The sequence below is a fragment of the Oenanthe melanoleuca genome, chromosome 8 (genome assembly GCF_029582105.1).
Source record: "Oenanthe melanoleuca isolate GR-GAL-2019-014 chromosome 8, OMel1.0, whole genome shotgun sequence".
In the NCBI taxonomy this organism is placed as follows: Eukaryota; Metazoa; Chordata; class Aves; order Passeriformes; family Muscicapidae; genus Oenanthe; species Oenanthe melanoleuca.
The window spans coordinates 10,940,575-10,965,369 of NC_079342.1; the positions used below are offsets into that span (position 1 = coordinate 10,940,575).

The 24,795-nt window shown below is 34.3% G+C and overlaps 2 protein-coding genes across 5 annotated transcripts in view; both read right to left on the bottom strand.

Moving 5' to 3' along the window:
* LOC130256143 (retinol dehydrogenase 8-like) lies at positions 1-7,246 on the bottom strand. Of its 2 annotated transcripts, none has more exons than XM_056497500.1 (6): positions 7,150-7,246; positions 5,831-5,992; positions 4,420-4,599; positions 3,267-3,360; positions 1,406-1,589; positions 1-497 (listed from the first exon to the last, which is right to left on the bottom strand). In XM_056497500.1, the coding sequence occupies exons 1-6, from the start codon at positions 7,244-7,246 to the stop codon at positions 264-266; spliced, it is 951 nt and encodes a 316-aa protein (XP_056353475.1). In that variant the 3' UTR covers positions 1-263. The 2 variants fall into 2 exon arrangements, with proteins under 2 accessions (XP_056353475.1, XP_056353474.1); XM_056497499.1 differs by having other exon boundaries at positions 4,420-4,595; positions 5,827-5,992.
* Positions 7,176-24,795, bottom strand: part of CCDC18 (coiled-coil domain containing 18) — a 24,177-nt gene continuing 6,557 nt past the window's right edge. Inside the window, exons 9-24 of one of the 3 annotated variants that reach the window (XM_056497496.1) lie at positions 24,666-24,769; positions 24,396-24,556; positions 23,698-23,918; positions 22,834-22,944; positions 22,085-22,216; positions 21,254-21,388; positions 20,570-20,647; positions 18,963-19,079; positions 17,479-17,646; positions 16,881-17,023; positions 16,300-16,463; positions 15,371-15,521; positions 14,721-14,820; positions 13,602-13,718; positions 13,027-13,173; positions 7,176-7,269 (exon numbers count right to left, since the gene is read on the bottom strand). In XM_056497496.1, coding sequence (XP_056353471.1) covers positions 13,051-13,173; positions 13,602-13,718; positions 14,721-14,820; positions 15,371-15,521; positions 16,300-16,463; positions 16,881-17,023; positions 17,479-17,646; positions 18,963-19,079; positions 20,570-20,647; positions 21,254-21,388; positions 22,085-22,216; positions 22,834-22,944; positions 23,698-23,918; positions 24,396-24,556; positions 24,666-24,769 — 2,025 coding nt within the window. In that variant the 3' untranslated portion in view covers positions 7,176-7,269; positions 13,027-13,050. Of the gene's footprint in view, positions 7,270-9,821; positions 10,167-13,026; positions 13,174-13,601; positions 13,719-14,720; positions 14,821-15,370; positions 15,522-16,299; positions 16,464-16,880; positions 17,024-17,478; positions 17,647-18,962; positions 19,080-20,569; positions 20,648-21,253; positions 21,389-22,084; positions 22,217-22,833; positions 22,945-23,697; positions 23,919-24,395; positions 24,557-24,665; positions 24,770-24,795 lie in introns of those variants that run through there. The other 2 variants (XM_056497495.1, XM_056497498.1) reach the window with 2 other exon arrangements.

The following is a 24,795-nucleotide window of genomic DNA, read 5'->3' on the forward strand; positions in this document are numbered from 1 at the left end:
TCAGTCAATGTTCATGTTCTTAAGAAAACATCTCTGAAAAAGCAAACACTAAACAGAATAAAACTATAGTTAGAGAATTTTAATTGCAAGGTTCTGCAAACTGTAGTATTCAAGAGATACACATTGAAATGAATATCTTAGCTAAGCTCAAACAAACACCTTGCATGTCTTTTCATAATTACAGAGCAAAGGCATTTGAATAACAACATACTGTGTCATCAGTAGCTACAAGTAATTCCAATTTGCATTATATAATCTCATACTTATTGTGAGGGTTTTCCCAGGTCAAAGCTCTTTCTGCTTCTCCACCGTAGCAACTTGATGAAGTTGAGACTTGCACTGAAGATTTTGTCATGCTGAAAAACCATTTTGTAGAATATGTCAATGGGTAGATCTCCATTTGGATCTGCATACTTCAGAGTTGTCATTGGAGTATACAAAGTATTGGTCTGATGGCGAAAAGGTGGATTTTCTGCAAGAATTATCTTTACTGTATGCTGTAGAGAAGGAGAAACAGAATTTTTAAAGAACCTTTACCAAGACAGTAAAAACCCAATTTTCAGTTCAACTGTGGAAAAGTAGAAGAATAAAGTGCTAGAATTATGTAAAATCCTGTATATAGTTTTGTTAGAACATCATTAGAAATTCTTATTGAAATATTTAAAAGCCATAAGAAGTATTTCTTATTTATTCTTAGTTCTGTTTCTGTATGTCATAGTGATAGCACCTGACACCTTAGTATCCTGAGTAGTCTTCCAAATTATTGTGGCCTTATATGCCCACAGTAGGTTGATCATCTCTTTTGCAGTTCACTGGGAAAGGATCAGGACAGTGCCTTTTGCAGCAAGATATGGGACTCTTCAGTTGACACCGAAGCTATTCCTTACCAGCAAATACCTGAAATCATCATCCCCTCCCACAACTTGCCTAAACTTGTCTTTCCGCAGAAGCTCCAAGCACCAGAAACATCCATGTTTCTTTTCTTGTGCCTTGGTGGCCTGGGGTGGCTGAGTGAACTTCCCTTAGTGGAGATGAGTGAGATGGAAAGGACAGAGCTTTACTGGTATTGGGAGCCCTGGGTGGATGTGTGGTAACAATGCAGAATATTCAGACTTCACCAGAGGATGTAAAGGGCATCTAATATCTCAATGGTATTTAAATTACAATTCATAGTTGTCTTCAATACTTCAAAATGAACATTCTTTTAATATTTTACAGAATTTTGTTTAAAACTCTGAAAATTCCTTTGAGTCTTTTAAAAAAACTTTTCATTGTGTATATTACGTTTAATTAAATCAAATGCTTCTACCAGAAAACCCCACCAGCCAACCACTGCATTCCTAAATTACAAAGACAAAAAAAAAAAAAAAAAAAAAAAAAAAAAGATGTATTTTTGATGAGTTACCTCTGCAACATCTTCAGCGCTTTGTCCCAGGCTCTGGAAAATTTGTTTGTAATTTTTAAGGTAAATATTAGTAAACATCTCAGCTGTTTCTGCATCTGCAGCTGAAAGATCCATTTTCATTCCATCTTCAAACACTTTTCTTTCAAACTCTGTAACCACTGGGCCTGGTTCAATCAAACTTAACCTGTTAAAAAAAACCAACAGATTAACTGGTTGTTGACTATCCTCCATGGAAAATACACCCCTCAATCCTTCTCCAGAAGGAACATTGGAGAGTTGCCCTAGCAAACAGTATGTAACAGTACCTTCTGTAAAGGCAATCCATTCTGCATTACTGTCCTGCTCCTCCTACCCATCCACAGACAGTAGTAGAAATCTGCATAGTTTAATTTTCAGAGAACTGGTGTAACTTAATTCATGACAAAACTGAGTACAGTTGTTACCTGCTGTCTCACAGCTGTGGAATCTAAGGATGGTTTATCCACAAGGACTTAACAGATACTAGGAAAATAATTAATGTATGGTAACAAAATTCATTACTTTCTGGACCAAGTCCTGCATAGGTTTCTTTGTTTCTCATGATAATAATAGAAGTAGCTGAAAGAGATGGGGGAATTGCCCAAACACAAATTTTCTTTGTCAAACTGTTAGTGTTACATAATTTAAGATCCCACCACTATATGAGAACAAAATACAATATAGAGATTTTTACTGTGGATGGACAGATTCTGGCTGCTGCCAAATCTGAAAGTTTTTATTTTTCCCAATAGCATATTATAGCAAATCACTGAAATATAGTTACTGGTCAGATTTTTCCTGGTTCTTTTCTCAGGTAGTAATAACACCCAGCCACTGTGTTTATCAAAACACTTTTTGGGATTGGCCCTCTTACTAGACCTGAGTCCTTCAGGGGATGTTCTAAAGGCTTTCTTTAGAACTCAACCAATCTATTGACCTTCACAGCAGAATTCCAGCTACTGCTGTAATTAAAGCCTTTTCTCTTGCATCACTCTTCCTGTTGAAATTTTCCTATTATACTTCCTTCTATAACCTCCTTTTTTCTGTGTCTTACACTCTTGAAATCTCATTATGAATTGTGGTATATCCTGTGTGTCACTATATTTACTTGAAATCCAAACTTTGCAGAGCAATATGCAGAATCACAGTTCCATCTCTGAAATTCCATAACAGCAGCTATCTTTTTTCCCACAAGACTTAAATGCTGAGACACACAGAGACACAATGGAAATTTACCAGTTATTGGAGTTTGCACAAAGAATAGTAGCAGAATTACATGAGGGGGAATTTACATGTGACAAATCAAACCTGAAGTCCACAGATGAACAGGATCACTCTCTTAAATACTGTCTAAAATGTTAGGAACACAACACCACATGTCTCACTTTCCTCCCACCTCCCTTCATTACAAGTATCTCACCCTGTGTAGCATTCTGGGTTTGCACTTGCTAGGTCTCTCTGACGAGCCCTTGAACTTTTTTATCTGTGAATTTCCTAAGAAGGCAATCATCCTTTCTAAGGGGATACATCACAGGTCAATGTTATAATTTTATTCCTGTGATATTGTATGTAAGTATCTGTTTTCAGAAGTGTTACATGATCTGTATTTTATCCAAAGCTAAATAGCCTTTTATATAATGTGAAGAGTGTGGGCATTTCTATTTCTATGCCTTTTGTGATGTACAGTTTTCAAGGGCATCTCAGTCTCTTTAGCAGCAAGCTTTAAAGATTGTTTTTCCTACTTCTGAGTATATTTTAAACTATCCAAAATGCAACTGACACCAGTGGATCAATACCATTTACACCAGTGGATCAATGCCATTTGCACTGGATCAATACTTACTGCAGTTTGAACTTGAGTGCTTGTATAGCTAAACTTTCGCAGAATCCTTCCACAGCAAACTTCGATGCAGCATAAACATCATTAAATAAGATGCCTGATGGTACAAACGAAACAGCCTGAGAATGTAATTTTGTCCAACATATTAATAGTTTGATTTTAAAAACTCACGTTTTCCCAAAATTTCTAGTCTTGCTGGAAAAACATTAGAAAAATCCTTGTGTACACTGAATCCGAGTACTGATTTTACCAATATTCTCAAAATTGCTTAGTCTAGCAAAGATGCTTGACTAATGTTTTTCCTCCCCCTAGCTTATGCTGTGGTCTCCTTGGATGATATTATTTTGTAGTCTAAGATATGAAAGTGTCTGTACATATAATACCATCTGCATTATTTATCAGCCTATTTAATAGGCTCTAGATGAACACAGAGGCTGAGTGTAATGCAGGAAATACAATATGCAAGAGTCCAGCTTGCATCTGAGTGATTTAAAAAAAAGCACTGCATCATTCCACTGAGGTGGAGGGGAGGTGTTGCATTAGTATACCAGTTCTTGGAGTTTTATGGAGGACCCTTGCTCACCAGAATAATCCAGGTAAGATCAATGTCACAGTTATAATAAATGGGAAAAACCCCCCAACAGTTAGACAGGATGGGACACGAGAGTAGGAATATCATCACCTTTCACTAAAATTTGACTCTCGAGTGTTGTGAGTTGAGAAACTTTACAAAAAGGTGTACAGTTATTCAAGATTGGATTTTAGCCTATTATTATTGTGCAGAGTGTAGTAAGCATGTTTGTCTGTTCCCATAATTTTTTCCAAGAGAATAAAGTAATGCTAAGCCCTATTTTCCAGATGATAAAAATACAACAATAATTTTTTTAAAAATAGAGTTTCAGTTAAAACTCTAAAAAAATTTGCCCTGCAGGTTTTGTTATTGAAATGCTTTGAGAGTAACTGTGTTGTAACAAACTACATTTATGCATTGATGCATAAAACCCACATGGTGCTTTTTATAGTTGGAACTTCAGCATTACAAAGCACAAGAGTCAGATATGCCAGCTCCTACTTTTTTTTTATTCCTAAAAAAAGGAAAGCTTTGGATTTTGAACACTGAACTCTCAGTTCAAGCAAACAGAAAAATCAACTTTACCTTGTATTCCCATAACACTGCTTATTATAACTATATGCCCACTCTTTCTCCTCTTCATGTCAGGCAGAATCTCCTTCAGGAGTCGAACCAGGCCAAAGAAATTGGTGTCCATCACTGTTTTCATTTCCTCAATGGTCTGACATTCAATAGGTCCAATGAGGCCCATCCCAGCATTGCTTACTGCACAAAATGGGAGACAACAGCAAGCAAAAACCTCCATAAACATAAACTTGGAATCGTTACTGGAAAGCATTTGAAAGGAATGTGAGGATTAAGGGTTAAATGATCCTAAATAATCCTTAAAGAGAGGATTAAAATATGTTAGTCACTAGAACTTTCCAAATACATTTGACATTTCTGTATGTCTTTACTTTTAATTTAAATTATCCACTATTTTGCATTTTAACTAATCTATTTCTGATTATTCCTTTTTATAAAAAACATAAAGGGATTACAGGAAAATTAGTCAAGAATTACTTGTATACTTCTATAATTCAGTATTAAGAATTAGAAGCTACGGTAAATAACCATAAGAGTGAATAGAAATCTTCAAAAAGTGATAGACTAAGCCATATTTTGGTCTGGTTTTTGTTTTATTAACATTTATATATCTTCAAGAGGAAGTAACCTCCCAACAAAACAAACCAACCAAAACACACAATTCCATTGATTTTTATTTGCCTCCTGAATATTTATAATTGGGGAATGATGATAGGGCTGGCATTCTGCTCTAGAAGTAGAACATCAAATTAGAGTGTAATAAATTTTGCAGAAAGAGATGTTAAGCACTGCTTTAATAATTAATCAGAAAAAAGGTCCATAATTTTCTGGTAGGTAAGATTTAATAGCTAATGTTGTAAGTATTTCCAATAAGATACTAATATTTATTTTTAGCAAAATAATACGAAAACACTTGCTGCGGAATGATTTGTAAAGTACAATTTAAATTCTCAATACAAAATGGAAATATCCTTTTTTTTTTTTTTTTCATTTGTTCTTTCACTTGCTAATTCCCAATGCTGTTGCTTTCTTAGTAGAGGCAGGTGTTACCTTCATTGTAAAAAGCATTGTATATGCTTCATCAATAGGATGGAAAGTCTTGCTCATTAAGGTGCCAGTTTAGGCAAATTTTCTCAAAATGTATAATTTTATCCAAGATACCTCCCTGTGATGAAGTTTCTCCCTTGTAAACAGGGGAAACAAGCTTCCCTACTTCATGGAAGCAGGGTGAGATTTAATCCACTTATGTCTGCATGAAGTCTTAAGAATATTGAACCAAATATATACTCTGTAATTATTATTATTACTTTGATAATTTAAAAAATACATTAATGAAACTTCTCCAGGGTATTTGAGATAATGTTTTATAGCAATCTGGTATCTGTTCATAGCACACACATCCTGTACTTGCCTAGGACATCAATCCTTCTGTCAGGGATACTGTTCACACAAGCTTTAATAGACTGTTCATCACAGACATCCAGTTGTTTAATCTCCAGGGTTTTGCCCAGCCTGTGACCTGCAGCTTCCTCCAGTGGCTCTTTCTTGGCCAGGTTTCTCATTGTGGCATACACTGCAACACACCAGAAATAGCACCAGAAATAAAATCTTCACTGTGGCAGTCCTACTGAGAAGTATTAAAGAACAAAGCTTAAATATCAGTGATAGAAACCAGATAAAAGCGAAAAGTTAAAAGATTCTCTTTTCAACATATATTGTCACTAATTTCCCAGTCTGGTTCTGAAATCTTCAAGAAATTCAAAAGAATTAAACAGCGATGCATAATGAAGAACATGCAGTGTATAAAGATACAACTACCACCAAAATATTTTTAAAAAATTAAATTGTTTTTAGGTACTCAAAACTTAATTCTGGATTCCAGATTTCCTGTTTTTGTTTTTGTTTTTTGTTTTGTTTTGGTTTTTTTTTTGTTTGTTTGTTTTTGTTTTTGTTTTTGTTTTTGTTTGTTTTTGTTTGTTTTTTGTTTTTTGTTTTTTTTAAGCCACCACAATATTTAGCAGGACAACCATCATTTTATTAAAAAGTGGAAGATTTAATTCTTTAGGTTGAAAAAATGTCTGTTTTGTAAGCTACTGCTTTAATTGAAATTAGTTATTATTGTAGCCTAATTGCTCAGAAAGCTACAGATCTGCATCCAGTCAATTAGCAGTAAAATACTCGAAGTATGAGAGACTGAATTGCCACAGATTTCTGCATTAATTTTGCCATCCATTTTCAATCATGGCAAATACCCAGCCCCTTTGTTCACCTGTCTACACAGGCTTGGAATAATGAAATGTGCTTTAAGGAAAAAATTGCGAATTTAGAAACTGTTTACTTAAATTCATTGCTTTGGTCTTCAAATGGGCACGGGCCTGTATAGGTACAGATTTTAGTAGCCAGAAGCAAAGCTAACCACGCTGTGAATGTATACTCAGAACAGCATAATACTACAGATATTTTCAGCGATTTTTTTATGCTACTGTCTTTTTTTGTTGCTTGCGTGCGTACACTGTTCAGTTACAATAGTTGTTCCATTTCAATAAAGGTACAGAAATACCCACTGCTTACAGAAAACAGTATATTTTCACTGTATTTTCTTGATAGTAGAAGAGGAAAATGAACCAGAAACAAGTCACCAAAGTGAATACAACCACCTGTGAAATGACAGAGAAAAAACCAGCACTATCTCAAAAAGTATGTTTTTATAAAGAACAGATAGATTGTTACCTTTAAATCTTTTCTGTTCATCTTTTGCCATTTTTACAGCTAATGCCAGTCCAATTCCTGAGGAGCAACCTGTAATGAGGACATTTCTTCTTGCCATTCTCTTCACTGAGTGGTTCAACTCTTCGGAGGAGCAACAACATAAATGTAACTACAGCATAATGGGACTGGCCTTTAATACCATCTCCACCTTCCCTGAGTCAACGAATCTGAAAATGCACACCTAGACCTTGCATGATTAAGGGATAATCTCCAACAAAACAAAATAGAAGCAGATGCTCCTACATGTGCTTATAATCTGCATTATCAAAACTGATTAATACAGAACTTGATTAACCTATAAACTGAGACACTTGTAAACTATACGGATTTTTTAAAATAGAATAACCAGCTTGCATAGCACTGCCAGGAAAAGCCTTCCCACAATTACAATTGGTCTGTAGCATACAATTGGTCTCAATCCATGGAAAGTAAACTGCACCCTCCTGATTCTTCCGCAGCAGATTGAGGAAGGGATTTCTTTCCTGATGCCTTACTATTGTAAGAGTCCTAATAGGCATTACAGGAAAAAAAACCCAAATTGCAAAATGGGATGTGGATTCTGAAAGAGACAAATTGTTGAACAGACTCCTCACATTTCCTTTTGTCAGTGTTCCCAACCAAGAACAGAGAAAATAAGCAATATGCTGCAGCAGAGAACTGACAGGAAATCTTGATCAGACCAGCATCACTACATTCTTGCCAAGACTGAAATCTCCAACACTTTTGATTCTCCAATTAAGATGTCAGAAATTAAAAAAAACCCAACCAACCAACCAAAAAAAAACCAAACAACAACAACAACAAAAACCAAAAAACAAAAACAAAACAAAAAACTATCCTGATGTCTAGGTTTTGGAGAAAATACTCTGCATGTAAACTCTGGATTAAAGAGAGGGACTTTTGGGCTGCCATGTCAGTGCAATTCATGTTTAACATACAGTAACTGTAGGCATACTACATTCAGGAAGAAAATCAGTCCCTTGTTTCTGTCCTAAGTGACAGGAAAAAGAAAGACCTTAAGCAATTAGCCTTATAAAAAGCATTCAGCTAATTGCAATGCCATTATACACAGTAAAATATTTTTCAAGATTCAACAGCCCCATGTAAATGCAATACACTTCAGAAGAATGAACTTAGTGTTCCAGAATTTGCATAGATGTAAATTGGTTAGTAACTCAAGAAATGTAGGACATTACAGAAATATTTAGCTGAAATTATGTTTTAAAAAAGTCCATCCTTTCCAAAAGAAATAAATTGGCTTGAACAGTGTAAATTCAATCATTAACTTTTAAGCAAGCAACAAAATAGCAAAACATCTAAAGATAAAATATAATTATGATTCCACTTATTTATCAGGTTTGACCCACAATTTAACCAGATAAGTTAGTATATAGACAAAATTTTAGTGCAAATGCTATTTAGCTGATTCAGAGATTAGGCAAATTGCTTTTGCTGCTCATGCACATTTATATTTAGTGCATGTAGGAGGAGCAAATGAGGCTTTACACAATGCTAGTTAGTGGAATTCCACTAGTGTTGTGATGCAGCTGTAATTAAAGACTGGTTATGTTTTCCACTTGAAATCCTGGTTTGAAGGGCTTATATATTCCACTGCTTTAAAAAAATCTGTCTGAAATTTGATGCATAAAGTTCTAGGCATAAGGCAAAACTATGTGCATAGAGTTAAAAACTAAAAGTAGTTTAATTTGCAATTATGCTCCAGTCAACCTAATTCTAAGGTTTTCCCTTTACAGTTATGTAGAGAAAGAACTAGCTTGATTTAAAATACATAATATATTTATTTCTGTAAGTAGCAGTGGGTTTTGTCACATCATAATTTTCATAGTAAATAAATAATAATCTGAAACTGCAGAAATACTTTTGCTGGGTGTATCTCGACTTGTCAATGGTAGCAGAATGTGTGGCTGGTTTTGGAGAACAACTTAATGTAGAACTTGTGGCATTTGTGGAGCGTGTTTACATAAAGTGGAAGAGCCAGTCCTGCCCAAGGAGTTTAGCAAACTGCCACTTGCAGAGTTTCTGGAATACCTCAGATAGGTTTGTTGGCTAATAATAATACACTTTTAATATGCAAAACACTTAACTAAGGCCTGGTATTTAAACTGACATACATTCAATTCATTTCCTCTTCTTTACATAAAATAACTTTTGTAGCTTGATTTCTGAAGTATGAATCACATGTCTTAATGCACACAAATCATGTGTGCATTAATCAGACTTAGTTTGAGGCCTCAACAGCATATTTGTAGTTTCTGATGCTTATGTAAATATAAAAGTGGGGCCACTAGCCATTAATACCAGCTAATTGTGTAGTACTTTTGAAAACTTGGAAACACATATGTTTTAGAATAAAGAGTTATGATGTGAATTTAATCCATGGGAATTTTTGTATGGATTTTCATTTGATTAAAAGTATCAAGAGAAACAAGCTCAAGCTTTATGGTCCTGTCCCACTACCCTGTGCATCTTAAAGATACTGCTTGGAGTAAAGCAAGCAGGTTTTGCCAGTGTCCGTGATCAAATCAGTGTCCCAAAACATCCTACAAACAGGTCAATTTTAATAAGATATTGGGTCTGAGTACAAAAAAGGATAAAATATTCCCAAACAAAAATAAGGTAGTACCATTGTGCTTTTAATTAGAAGTGAGATATTAAACAAGTATATAATTTAAAAGTCTTGGAAAAAAATGACAGCTAAAATTAATCCCTACAACTTAAATTTTATTCTGAAGTATAAAAGATAAATTAATATGTTATTATATGAAGGCAATAATCTCAGTGACAGTTGAAAAAATAAAAATGTTGTCATCTGCTTCGGTACAAATAACTACATCCCTTATTTAGAAATACAACTTTAAAATGTCCTCTTTCAATGCTCAGTTTTGGTGCCAGCAACAGCATTCCCGGGTTGCTGCTTGTCCAATGGGCAGCAGCACTCATTTCTGCAGTTCTTGTACCTGAAACAAAATATCTGTGATTACCATATCCAAATCAATTTGTACCAAGATGTTACTTTTCATTATTAAACTTAGTCTTACAAATTAAAGAAAACTAACAGCAGGTCTCAAGTCCATGGCTGCCATCTCAAATTCTGATTTATGTTTTTAATGCATTTTTGTTCACTGTTCTTATAACTGAAGTGCATTTATTTCTAAGACCACAACTTATACATTTTTCAATACCGTATTAAATCCCAGCAGATAAGAAGGAAAATGTCATGTAGAATATTTTTAAGAAGAAATCTTCATATGCAAATCCCTGTAGAAATCTTGTACCGTTTAAATGAGCACTGCCTTTTGAAATAACTCCTCTGCATGAGGCTTACTGTTTCATGTTGGATTGCTTTGTTGTTCTTAAATTGCTAACAGTTCAGTAAAAAAAAAAAAAAAAAAAAAAAAAATCAACAGTATCAAGTATCAAGAGGAAAAAAGCCTATGATGCCCAGCAACACTGACTAAGAAAAATACCAACAGGAATGTAAGCTGTATGTAGAAATAAATGCAGCCAAACACAGCATGTCTGAGGTTAAGGGTTTTTGTTAGTGTCTAGAGCTTTGCTACCCCTACCCCTCCTTCTAAAAACAAATGCATATGCTGGATCTAATTACTGAACAGTTCATTTATAGAAAAAAAACCCAGAGTTTTAGGTGTCTTTAGGATATGGTACACAGCAGCCATGTTTAGCTAGTGATGGAGCACAAGTGACTATCAGCCACTACTATTTCACATCCTATTTTACTAAGGTTCCTGTTAATTATAAATTTAAAAAAAGGTTGTGTTGGTTCTCTGTTTATCTAGCCATGCTTAGCTAGGTGCTTATTCTTTATGAGGAATGCTATACATGCTGTAGAGAAACACTTGGAAGTAGCATATAAGCAGCTTACAGCTAATGAAAGATTATTACAGCAATTCCTAATTTTTTAATGCTATGCACAATTTTTCAAAAACATTGTAAAAATCACTTTTTAAAGAAGTCAATCATTGCAAGCACTAATTTTTACGTACTTCACTTACCTTTTAATACAATTTTACTTCTCATTTCAGAAGGAACTATGGTCACGAAAATTAGTTTGCTGTAAGTCTAATCTACCTTTTTTTTTTTTATTAAAGAAAATTATTTAAATTTCCCAGAAAAATGAAAAAGCCGTTCTTAATGTTCAGCAAGATATTTTCAGTTCCTGTATTTGGAATATTTACAACTTCTAAGGAGCGCTGTATTGTTACAAAATCTTCACTGCAGATTGAAGCAGAGTAAGAGCAAAGAATGATTCAACTGAAAACTCTGAGACCTGGTTGTTTTATGAGTCCCAAAGGGACAGAGTGGACCAGAACACAAATCAACCCTCCTAGCAATTCCTTCTCTGAACTAATATATTTTCTGTAATAAGCAAGGAAGGCAATGTATTAAGAAGAAAAAGAATAAGACAGACTGTACCCCTGGGCAAAACATACACACTGCCTCCCCACCCCTTTTCCCTAGATAGATTAGGCAATTTATTTTTTAAAACTGGGTCAGAAAATTTCTGTGGAAGACTGGTCAATCAGTCTGCAATGTGTTACTAATGGAGAAAGCGTTTTCTTACATTATGTTATAGTCTCAATTTTTAAACTAAGAAGGAACCATATCATATTCTAAGTGGAGCCAGAAGACCTCTGCAACATATTTCATGTTTTACACAGAATGCTTCCAGTGTTTTTTTAATCTACTTCACTACCATGAAAATAAAATTTTATTTCCTTATCCCAAGTCTTGAAAGGAACATGACCAGAGTAGGTCTATTTTTAAAGCCTTTCCTATATCATTCTTAGGCCTCTTCCTACCTGGTATTCCTTAGCAAAAACAAGACAATTTGTCTGGAAAGAAAGACTCTAGTCAGCAATTGTAGAGGGGCTAGCTAGGAAATTCTTTCTTTCAGAATTATCCCTTAGGAATAGTTGGAAATTAATGATACGTGTGAAAGTTAGCAGCAGTCACTCTCCTGTTCTTGAGTATCATCAATAACCTAACATATTTCAAGATGAAAGACCTGACATTGCTTTAATTTGCAGTGAAACAACCTTCATATTCAGCTGTGACACAGCCAAGCCCTCCTGATCTAGAACACAGACCAAACACCTTTGGTGTTCACACAGAAATGAGGCTCCTCTGATATCTCACCCTTGTGAAAACAAACACATAAATGCAGCATAACCAAAGTGGCAGAGGCCATCTTGGCTTTGGTGTTTAGCTCTAGGCTGGAATCATCCTTGACTGAACTTATTTCTGCAAGAAAGCCTGTTTATCTTACATCCCATTTGTACTTGTAGAGACTGATTCATGCACCAAACCAGATTTGTGTAATTCACGGAGTTAGCTGTAGTCTTGAGTCCCTCCACTCACTCCCAGTCTCTATGCCAAAAAATTCACACTTCTTGTTCCTACAAGCATGCTAGAGCTCAGTGGTCTTTGATGCAATAATTTTCACAAGATAAATACCTAAGTCATAAGAAGCTCTCATCATACAGCATACTGCTTTGTTTCATTTCAAGGAAGACCATATCATTCACAGCCAGAAAATCAGGTCTCTAAAGATAATCAGTAATCAAATTTCTCCACAGAAAGCAGACAATCAAGAGTTTGCCATTAAATTTGTAATTTTAAAATAATTAAACTAGCTTCACTTAAGGGCATTAAGATTCAGCAAACACCAGCATATAAAATACAATGATTCTGGGAGAAGTAACAACACACTAAAGAGATACCATATAATTTCTTCTAGGCAGTACAGTAATGGCATTAAAAATTGATATTTTGTTGTCTATCCAAGGTATGTTTTACCTTTCCAAGAGCTTCTAGGCTATGCTATTCTCTTTCATGTTTTTTTTTCTTCAGCTGATTTATTTTCTGATCTCTCTGGAGCAATTCAAACTTTTTTTCACGAAGCTCATCTTTAGTATGCTGGAGTTTTTTCTCTAAGCTCTCAATCTGAACAGAAAATGCAATTAAATCAGAACCAATATTTTACCAAAGTCAGAACAACTTTATTTAAAAAAACCAAACACACATAAAACAAACAAAACTCACAAATATTGTCAGTATTATCCCTGACTTTGGATTCCTCTGTCAATTTTTAATTTTGTCTACATTTTGCTTTACTAAAAGAGCAGTTTGGGAGCTGTATCATATCAAGTGAAAAATAGGTTTTCATTTTTTGCACTGTCATAACCTTGCAAAATTTATAGTTTTAATTGACAAACATTTCTTTTTACTGGTACATTCTTTCCCTCTCTACAATAAAAAAGAGTTTTTATCTTCTAGATTAAATCTTGCCAGCTATTGTGTCCCAGGACCAGACTTTCTCATAGAATTAGTTGCCCTTTGTTAGGGAAACTCCGTTCTTAATTAAGAATTACCTGTTTATTGCATTCCTTAATTTCTAACTCAGACTTCTCTAAACTGGACTGTAATTGAATTATTTGTTGCTCCATTTCTCCCTTATGTTCACGAACTGTCATATCCAATTGTGTAATCTAGAGGTAGAAAAGGAAGAAAGGGAAATATTTTATTTTGAACTAACATGCAGATTTTAAAAGCCATATTACGAAATATGAGAGCAAAGTGAATGAAATTAATTTTTGTAGCCTCAAGAGTATTCTCTCAAGTAGTCAATATAAAGCTATGCCTTAGTGATTTCATTTACATGGTGGCCAAACATAAAAAGAAAAGGGAAAATTGGGAAAAAAAGTCTATAACTGAATATGGTCCTCAAATGCATATAATGCAAACCTAGTTCCCATTTTCAAAGAAACATATGTAGTTTATTGTACTAATCCAGCTTGTTAGGAAGTGCGAAATTTTGCCAAACCAAAAATGTTCAATTCATCAAATGTTTTGATGACTCCCTAGACAGTTCACAGGGTACTGTGGCAAAAATACATTGCAAAATCTGGCCTCTTTCCAGTGTCAGTTCTTATTCAAATACCCACTCCTTCTCTCTGAACCTCAAATATTCTTGAATACAAAGGCTGGTAACTCCTTCAGGAAGAGGCTTATAGAAAAATGACAGAAGCAGAATTTTCCCATAATGGGTATCAAATCCTGAAGCCAGCCTAAAAGACTGAAAATATTTCAAGTGAGCTACAGAAATTTATTCACAACAAAGATACCATTTCATATTTAGAGGCTGCTTTAATGTGAATCAAATATGCTCCAGTGTAAACAAGAAAAGGAATCTATCATCACCCTTTAGTACAGATCTTTCCTTCCTCTTAGCAAACATCAAGATGAGAACAGTTGCCCCATAACTTTATCACTAATGAAGAATCTTGGGACAGGTTATGGCATAAGGCTTCTGAATTTCCTGGTACATAAGGTTTCAGCAAACAGCTGGTTTAAGGCTGGCACTGTGGCTGTATAGTAAGCAATACAGTTTGAAACATCACATCAAAGCTACCAAACCTAGCAGGCTTTTTATAAGTTATCTACTATATAACAGGAATAATGTTAAGTAACATGTTTAAAAATTATCTTACCTGAGCTACTCTCTGTTTCAGTTCCCAATTCCTTTCTTTTAGTGCTTGGTCCATGTCAAGGAGTTCCTGCGTTTTGTCTTCAATTTCATCCTTGCAATACCTGAAATTCTCATACATTTAATCGTTTAATGCACATTCAGTTGCTTAGCTTCAAATATCCAGCTTGAAAATAATGAGATCTATTACTTACTTAAAGCATATTACCCTAAAGGTGAATTCATTGCAAGTAAACAAATCCAAATAGAATAACTCTGTTAATTATATTCCAGGTGGGGAGTTCCTAATAACTTCATGATTCAAGTTATTTAAATGGCTATATCAGGATTCTTAAAAAAATAAAGTATAATTTATTTGTGGTCAGAAAGGGAACTGGACAATTTGACTATTATTATGATTACTTCACAGCTTTAGGATTCAGAAAATAATTTCTGCAGATGTTAAACAGAATTCCCCAAGAAGAATTCAGCACCACTTGTAGAAATTAAAAATGAGCCAAGGATCTCAAGTACCCAATTATCTGATAGCCACAAACCACTTAAATGTTATAGAGAGCAGCTAAGAACATTAAAAATCCTTATCCAAATTACTTGTTATTCTTAAAGAATAACCAACATAACTAAGTGTTCATCATAGAAAATATACCAGCTCACCTGAGCTCAGTTGTTAGATCCATGATAGCAATGTTCTTCTCCTCCAGAGAGTACTGTGCACTCTGTAATGCAGATTCCAGTTCTGCTATTTTCTCTAAGGCTTCCCTGTGGCAAGTCTGAGTTTGAAGAAGCTTATCTTCTAAATCATTCACTATTTCACATACACACCACAAAAGAGAATGTTTCATCATCAGTGCATCAGGGTCTTCATGCAACACTACTACCTAGTAGCACATATAGTCATAATAAATTTTCAGTGTCACTATTTTTTAGGACAATCTAGAAAAACAGTGACGACTTATATAAAAAAAAAATATGGTACCTAAGTATTTTCTAGTTTTATTCAGTTCATAATCAACAACTGACCTGAAACATAAGGATATATCTAAAAACATCTGGCCGAGGAAACAGTACAGACACACTATAGTAACTGAAAATGTAGTGCTAGAAAAAGTGCAAATACCAGAATTGCTGGTGTTTCTCTAGCTTAAAACAATGGTACAATTAAACTTATGGAAGGAGATGGATTGGAAAGTTTGTTATTTCCATAGACTTGTGGGGTTTTCTGTTTGTTTCAAATAGATGCATTTTTTGAATAGCATATGCCTATACTAAAGATGTCTCATTTGACTATTACATTAAGAATCTACATTACCAATTTACAGAGAAACTACTTATACATTTCACCTGGGGTGAAGGTATATACCACAAAAGTGAGAATTTGCAAAAGTATGTGGAAAATGTTTGTGATTTTTTTGGATTGTGGGGGTGTTGTTCATTTGGGTTTGGTTTTGTTTGAGTTTAAAAAGATTGTAATTTTTTAACTCTCATGTATTTGATTATACAAGGGGGGGAAGAAAAAAATGTCTAATACATACAGAGGAATAATTTAATGAAAAGAAACCTGATAAACAAAATAGCCGAATTACCTTCATTTGCCTTTTTATTGAGCTCTGATCTTGTTTCTTCCAGAGTGATATCCAACTGATTTATCTGCAGTGCTTTGTTTGCACCATCTCGTTTTAATTGCATTACTTCTTCTTCCATGCCAGAAAGTTTATTCTTGCACTGGTCCATCTCCAGTTTAACCTGTCTAATAGAAGCAACCAGAACAAAATGAACCATGGAATAACAAGAGCAACATGCTCTAAGACAAGTGTTTGTGAATAAAATAGAAATAACAGTCATGTTGTAATCAAAACTATGTTCTTTAAGACTAGCAAGCTACTGTACTATCTACAATTACAAGCAAGCTGATACAGTTATGATTTGATCTGCTTTATGAAGTGCTATCTTAAGGCTAAATAAGTTGCCAGGACATGCATTAATTCCATTGGAAAGCTGTTCCATAAAGTCATGCCTCTATTAGCCAGAAGCTTCCCTTCTGATTTCCAGTCTATGCTCACAGAGACTGAAGTGTAAGCCCAGAGCTGAACACCAATTCAGACAGCAAGCATTCTGATCCATATGACCAAGTGCAGAATACACCTCTCACTTACACTAAACCTACCTGATTGTACACTTAAGTTCCTCCATCTTCTGTCCCTTTGAATCTGCCTCCTGAGCAGCTAGGCACAGTTTTTCCTCCACCTTTCTCAACTCCTCTTCTGCACATGCCTTCTGCTTCTGAAGCTCTTTTTCCAAACTGGATATCTATTTTAAATGGCATTTAAAGAGTATTTTCAAATTGCATATCAAAGAAATACACATTCTTGTCTTGCAACTCACATAGGGAGAGTTTTTACACAACAGATTTCTTTATAGTCTGTATGTAATTTAAAATTAAACTCGGCACATTTGAAAGACAAATAGTTTCTAGTAAATATAACAAGAGGCAACTTCATGAATTTAAATGCACCTCTCCTTAACAGCAGTCTAGGGCTTGATTTTCCAAGTACCTAGCCACTCTAATGCTAACTAGAATTTCTGATAGCTCAGAACCTGGATTAAGAGAAAACAATCCACTAAACTCTTTATTTTAGGTATATCTAAATAATAATTATCAACTCACTTATCAAACAAATATTCATGTTTTATAGATATTATGAAAACATATATAAGGCATTTAATTTTCTCTATATATATTGATATTTTTCACCATATTGTACCTGTTCTTCAAGTTTAATTTGACTGTCTTCCAGCTCCCCATTTCTGATAGTTTCTTGCTGTAACATTTGCTGCTGATGATGCAAAGTTTGTTGCAGGAGAATATTTTGCTCACTCATGTCCTGAATATTCTGACCTTTTATTTTTATTTCTCTCTGTAAATAATGAAGCTGAAAAGATATTTTTTTTCCATTACAATAAAACATTTTTATTTGCAATTGCATCAGCTATTCTCTCTTAATCACACTTCTGATTTAATAAAACTTTTGGGTCTGAATTTAGTTGCATTACAATTTCAACAGTACGTATCAGACCTCATAATTTCTCACTGAGTTATGCTCTATAAAGTGAGGAAAGCAGTAACTTCTCAGTCAGTTCCAGGTTTTGATTCTTGCTTTCTAAACATAAATTGTCAGTATTTAAAAAATATACATAGCAGATTTTTAGTTAGAACTACTTTTCTTTCTGCCAGTCTTCTTTATTTCTCAGAAAGTCTTGTTTTCCTCTTGAGATCTTGTTCTCAGTCCTCCCCTTTATTTCTTTTTGACTGTATGACAATACTCATTCCAATAGAAAAAGAAATTCTGAGTGCCTAACTTGTTTTATGTTGAATAGTTTGGTTTCTCAGTGGTGAGTGCCCAAGGGAACTGTTCTAGGGAACAAAAAAAATGAAAAAAAGAAAAGGGGAGTGTTCTTGAAAAAAAATCTAGAAGAAATCACTAACTGCTAACTCTGAGAAGTAGTGACAGGAATTTATTTATGAAAACAGTGGTCACAATTATGAAGCCTCACTTGCTACACTTGATGTTTCACACAGCCTCCAGTTCATATGCAGTATAAGAACAAGAGTGTTTAGTGCTTAGGAAGCAGCAGTAAATACCACAGGCCTGTGTGTGATACAGACTACACAACTTCCATCAAGCTCATGTCCAGGGTCCAGCAATCTCCACCTGACTAAAGCCTCTCTTAGCAGGTAGGCCAGCACTGACATGAGCAGCCTACTATATAATTAGTTCACCCACGAACACAAATTCATTCTACTATTTAAAGTTAACTCTCTCTTGCTTTCAAGTAGTAGTGGAAAGTATGATAAAACTCAGGGTCTAGAAGTAAACATTTTTTAATGCCCAGGACTTCTTTCCCATTAAGACAGTTGAAAAATAGATCAATTTTGTGCACTTAAATTTATATTGCAATAGTGCTCCCTCCATTTTTTCCAAGATACTGCTTTGTTTCACATTATTCTGATTTTGTTACTTCTTCCAACAATTCATTCATCTTAGTGCTTCTTTTCCCTAAACTTACCCAGCATTTCTGAGTTATGATTTTCCCCTTTACCCTCACAAAATGTATCTTTTTTTCCCAGCTTATTTCCCATCCACAAGTCCTGTTGCAAATGTTGGCTGTCATTTCACAAACTTTTACATTAAATCAATCGTAACAAGTGTTCTCTGCAATACAGAAGAGTTGGAAAACAACCTGTTACCTCTTCAGACTTTTCTTTCAGCTGATTTTCAAACATATCCTTATTTTCTTGTGACTGCCTCAAATACAGTGCAACTTCTTCCTTACATACTTTTAGTGCTGACTCAAGTTGTCGCACCTAGGTGAACGCAGTAGATTATTTTAAATTGCAGGGCATGGTTTGTATTAACTGGTCTAAAAACTGTATTAAAAAACAGCTTTGTGTAAAACATCAGAAAGGTACATTTTTATCAAAAAAGTATTAAAACAGTCATGGAAGACCATAGCAAACTTTAAAACTGAAATAGACTTCAAAAATTAAAATTATTTGTGAAATTCAAACTTATAATACTTAAGACTGTGTTTATATTGGATGAGACTATCAGTTACGAGAAGCTATACCAGCATTTGTCAGTAGCTAGAATTTAAAAGTAAACATAGGGTCAATACTAAATCATTAATCCATCATGTTTCATTGCATATAGAACTGCATAAATAAATTTGGAATTATCATCATAGGTGATAATGAGTTGGCACATGTATTTCAAAAAACCCCCTCAGATCTTTATACAACTCTTTTCAAAAAGTTACTAGGCAGCACGATTTCTCTTTCGGCACTGGGAGACAGTGCCTGAGTTTCACCAAACAGGAAAGGAACAGCTTTGAGCAGTGTCAACACTGTCAATCTATTTTGCACTTTTAATGTTCATTTGGGTTTGAGTAATATCTAACAAATACCTTATAAACTTGAACTGATAAAAATTATAACAAACAAACCCCCAGAGATCTTAAGGCATAGTAATTAAGCTTTTCTTAACCATTTGGTTCCAATGTTAGGATTTCTCATCAATGAGAATTGTGCTGAATTTAGTTGCAGAAGGTCTAATTCTTTCAGTTTTGCAAACAGACTGCCAGTTTTCTAAACCAGAAACTTGTATTTCTGTCCTCAGCTGATTCAAGAGCTTTTTGAAAAGAAATTACTGTGTGCCCTAATTTTAAGTCTCTGGAAAACATCCCAAATACTACAAAGCCACTTGGATAGAAAATTGTTCCAACATAAGCTCAGAAAGAGCATGAGAACAGCAAAGTCCCTGGTGTCTTCTCCCACTGATAATCCTAAAAATTTAATACTTTGAAACCTGACTTGGGTAAATCTGCATATGGCAGTAGTTTATTAAAATCCTGTGACAAGTGCTGCATGGAAAATGTTTATCAGGCAAGCACTAGAAAGAGCTAGAGATGGCTAAAAACATGACCAACATGATAGCACCACATATATCTAAAATACACGCCATATGTGGACCAAAAGCATATATAACATTAGCTCTGTGAGACAATGTTGGACTTTGTGAGTACAATAACCACAAGTTTGCCCTATTTGTAACTACAGTAATTGCATTAATTATGCATTGCATAATCTCTTACTGTAGGTTTCATCATATTTCTTTTAATTAAAAAAAAGAAAAAATAAAATTAAACAACAGATAAAGAAATACTTCAGATAAATGACTTCTGGAATATTTACTTAAGAAAAATTTATAAAACAATTTTTCTATAAAGATAAAAGGAAATACACTGTTACTGTAAACTTTAAAATTATTACTTGAACATTATAGAGAGCTTACTAACTTTGATTTTTTCTTCTGTTAACTGATTTTCCAGCATCTTCAATCCTTGATCTTTCTTGACATTTTGATTTTCCATTTCCTGCTTTTACAGATATTTTTATTGCAGATAACCAAATATTAATGTTACATAACATAAATCTAATGTTATAAAGTTGTAAGTAATTTAATAAAAACTCATAATCAGAATCAGGAAAGAAATGCAGATCAGTGTATCTAAAACACAATTGCTTGTATAGTGTACTTGTATACATGATACTCTGAAGTGAATTTTGTTGCTGAGATGTCTATTCATATTCAGCATCATTAAAAGGAATAAAACATTATCATACTAGAACATTATTGGTTTTTCACCTAGTGCAGGACTGATGCAATCATTCTTTATCCAGATCTCTTTCCTTTCATTAGAGAGAGAAGCCCAAGGGGCAATCCAGAGGCATAAAGTAAGACAGAAAATACTGGAAGTTCATTAAAATTTGTACAATATGTAGTAGTAGTAGCAGTGACTACACCAGTAGTAACTGGTGACTACCCTAGACACAGTCAATTACTCAAACAAGAATTAAGAAGCAGAAACACAAACATCTTTATTTTTCCCTAATTTTTCCATGTATTTATGGATATGCATTCCATTATTTTCAGTCACTTATTTAATTTGCATTTAAAGAAAGTCAAGAGCCAACCTTACCTCTCTGTTTCCTATTAGCAGCCCATCCAATGATTTGATGTGATGCTGTTTATGTACAACTTGTTGCTGTAAAATAGATATTATTTTCTCTTGTTCAATGAACTGTTGATGTTTCTTCTCAAGCTGTGTCCGAAGCTGTCCATAAGTAAATTGTAATTTATTATTCTAATAAGAATTTATTCATCTAAATGTGTGATTTAGTTCTATTAACCCATCATTTTATAATTAAAATTAATTACTGTCATTGTGCAATACTGCCAGTCTTAAAATTATCAAGAAATCCCAAGCACTTAATATCTTAAATTCAGAGGAGAGTGAGGGGAAGCAGAGTGTAATTGTCTGTCACTAGCCAAGACAATGAGACATGCATGCATTCTTTACTAAAAGATGAGAAGCTTTTTAAACAGCTAGAAATAATCACAGTTAAATTTCTAATCATTTGGAGAAACAGATTTCTTCTCTAGAGACTGAACACAGATGATTATGAGGCTCAGATTGGCAGAGGTTCAAGCAACAAGAACATTTTTAGAAGCTGTCATGCTTTAAACCCAGTAGGCACTGAAGATATACTTTTTGTTTTTCTGTGTGTTTGGAGCAAAGAACAAGGACTTTTCCTAAGTCCTAATTTCTCTTCATTTGAGCAGGACATGAATATTTCAGAGGGAAAGTTGCATAGCTCGTTAGATGGAAAATGTACTAAAATTAGGGAATGTAGGGAGAAGAAAGAGCTTTTTAACATAACATTTTAAACGGAGATGTCTCGAAATTACATGACAAATTATTTACATAGTATAACACTCATACATAATACCACATGATAAAGAGTCTTACTAGGTCAATCTGTTTCTCCATCTCTTTGTGCTGCTCAAGGTGAAGCAACCTTTCATTTTCAAAAGCAGAAGTTATTTTCTCATGTTCTTCACTGATAACTGTTTCCAGCTCATGAATGCATCTGTTCCTTCCCTGGGAAGTGGCAACAATAAAAGGACTTAATAAAAACATTTAGCTGTGATATTAAACAGTGTTTTATCTGATCGCCTGATTTCTAGACTTCATAAAGGAATAACAAACAAAATTCTGAAGTTACACAGAGCATGTGTCATCTCAAAGGATGTCACGCCTATACCACAGAATGACAGTAAATGTAGGCACTACAGAGACAAGTAGTCTGCCAAGATGGATAATGGCACAGATAACTCCTGACAAAGACAAAAAGAATTTTCTGTGTTCATATGGACAGATAGTATCTTTAAAATACCATTTTTAAGACTTTTTAATTTACAAATCTACACGTATTTCACTGAAACAAATGGCAATTCAACAGAGCCAGACCTTCATTGCATATGTGACCACAATGAAAACGTAACACATTCATTCATAACTTACACACTCAAGAGCAGGGAAAATAGGATGTTTTATTCCAAATGAGATTCCGTTTTTAAAACCTGTGTTCCTAAAATCTGCACACATTATTTAGCAGATCTGAAAGTCCACACATTTGGAATACAGGGAATACTACTGTCAAGTTAAACTTCTATGTCTTTTTAAATAAATGTGGTTTCTCACTGAGAACAGCTTACCATGAGTTCCAGTTCCAACTCAGCATTTCTGTCTGCAGCAGTGGAATAAGCAACAGTCTTTTCTTCTAACTGTTTCTCAAGTGCAGAAAGCTGAGAAGATTTCTTTCTTATCTGAAATTAAATATGGCACAAAATAGCATGTAGACAACTACTTCAGTTTTATTCAAATATTTGTGTGCACTTTCTTATCACCAATTCCATTTTAGCTACTACTATTGTATTTTTAATAAACTGATTGATTTTGTTGAACTATTATATTTTATTACTTACAGAGAAAGATTCAGGACTACTTACCTACAATTTACCCAATTAATTATCAGTGAAATAGCTTTACATATTTATAACACTTACATTATTAGGAAATAACTGCAAAGCCCATTATGCTGGACTCTATAAACACATTAGCACCAGAATGGAAACATTAGCAATTTAATTTATTCACTCTGAGAAAAGCTGAAGCTTAAGTTTTTTTCTTTTGTGACTCTCTGGTCATGATGTTCATCTCTGGCAACTACAGTAACATTTAATGAGGAAAAATACAACTGTTCTTTTAACCTCTTTCCTAGGATTACCCATTAATTCAACTACACCAAAGCAACAAAACACTATTTTCCACATAACAATTCAAAGTAGTAGCTGAAAAGCCTACTAACTATACCAGCTTTAAAACAGTATTTCTGACAACTAACAAATTAAGGCTGCTAAGTCCTTCTGCTTGCTGAAAAGTTGTTTGATTTTATTTTAATTAATCAGATTTTGAAATTATTATGGCAATTGCAGTTTTTTTCTGTAACTATTGGCTTCAATATCTTCGATAACTGAAGAAAAAGTGGCATATTCCTTTCAGTGCTATTAAAAACTTACTTCTTTCTCTAAGCTACTAGCTTTTGAAGCCTTCTTCAATAGGTCTTCCTGTATGATTTGAAACTGACTGGTTCTTTGAGCCATGCTAGTCCTCAAGGCAGAATTCTCTTCATCTGCTTTTATCAGTTTCGTGTGTAGCTCTTCTATCTCTTTCTGGAATTTTTGCCTCACCTTTTCAAACTGTTTGCTTATAAGTTCCAACTGTTGACAATTTCTTCTCTCTCAAAGTATAAAAAAATAAATTCAAGATTAATTTATAAAAGAACATGTAAACCCATAATGTAACTGAAAGCAGTAACTTGTGAAAACAAATAAAGACAGCATCATCACGTAGGTGCCCTGACATAATTTCCCAGAGCAGTCCTAACAGTAATGACAAGCAATCAGAAAAACACTGTAACAGCAGGATACAGAGAAAAGAGTCAACAAAAATACAGAGACTTTAGCACAATTTGCACAAAGAAAAAATGTACATGGTTCCATTTCAACACAACTCCTAGCTCAGCTACTGCTGAAGGAGTAATTTAAGCAGCAAAATAAATAAGTACATTGTGTCTGGAGAACATGACAGTTTCCAAGGTGGCAAAATGTTCCCTGTTCAACCAAAGTATACCTGCTGTAAAACCACCTTGAACCACTGCAGAACATTTCTGTTCTGTGGATTAGACAGAACAGCACAGCTATTTCAGCAAGCTTACCTCCTGGATTTCTGATCAATTTGACAGGTTCTGTTTCCAGGTCACATAACCTGCTGTTGTCTTGTCCTTCATTACTGTTAGAAAGATGCTCAGCTCCACTACAGATAGTGAAGTTTGCACCAGGCTTTTGAATTTCTGCTTCTTTCATTGGCAGTTGAATGCTGTTATAAAGGAGGAGACAGATATTGAACATTCCTTCTACATGCTAGTTATAACAGCACCTAATTATCTGCCTATTCTTGCCATAGCCCAGTAACCAGAAAGTTATACCTTAGGTCTGCAATCAAAGGTTTACTTGATTCACTACAAGATTCAGAGGTAGCTTCTTTTGTTGAGGAACTCAACATCTGATGTTTGAAATTGTGCCATTTAAACTAAAAGTTAACAGAAAAAAAAGCAA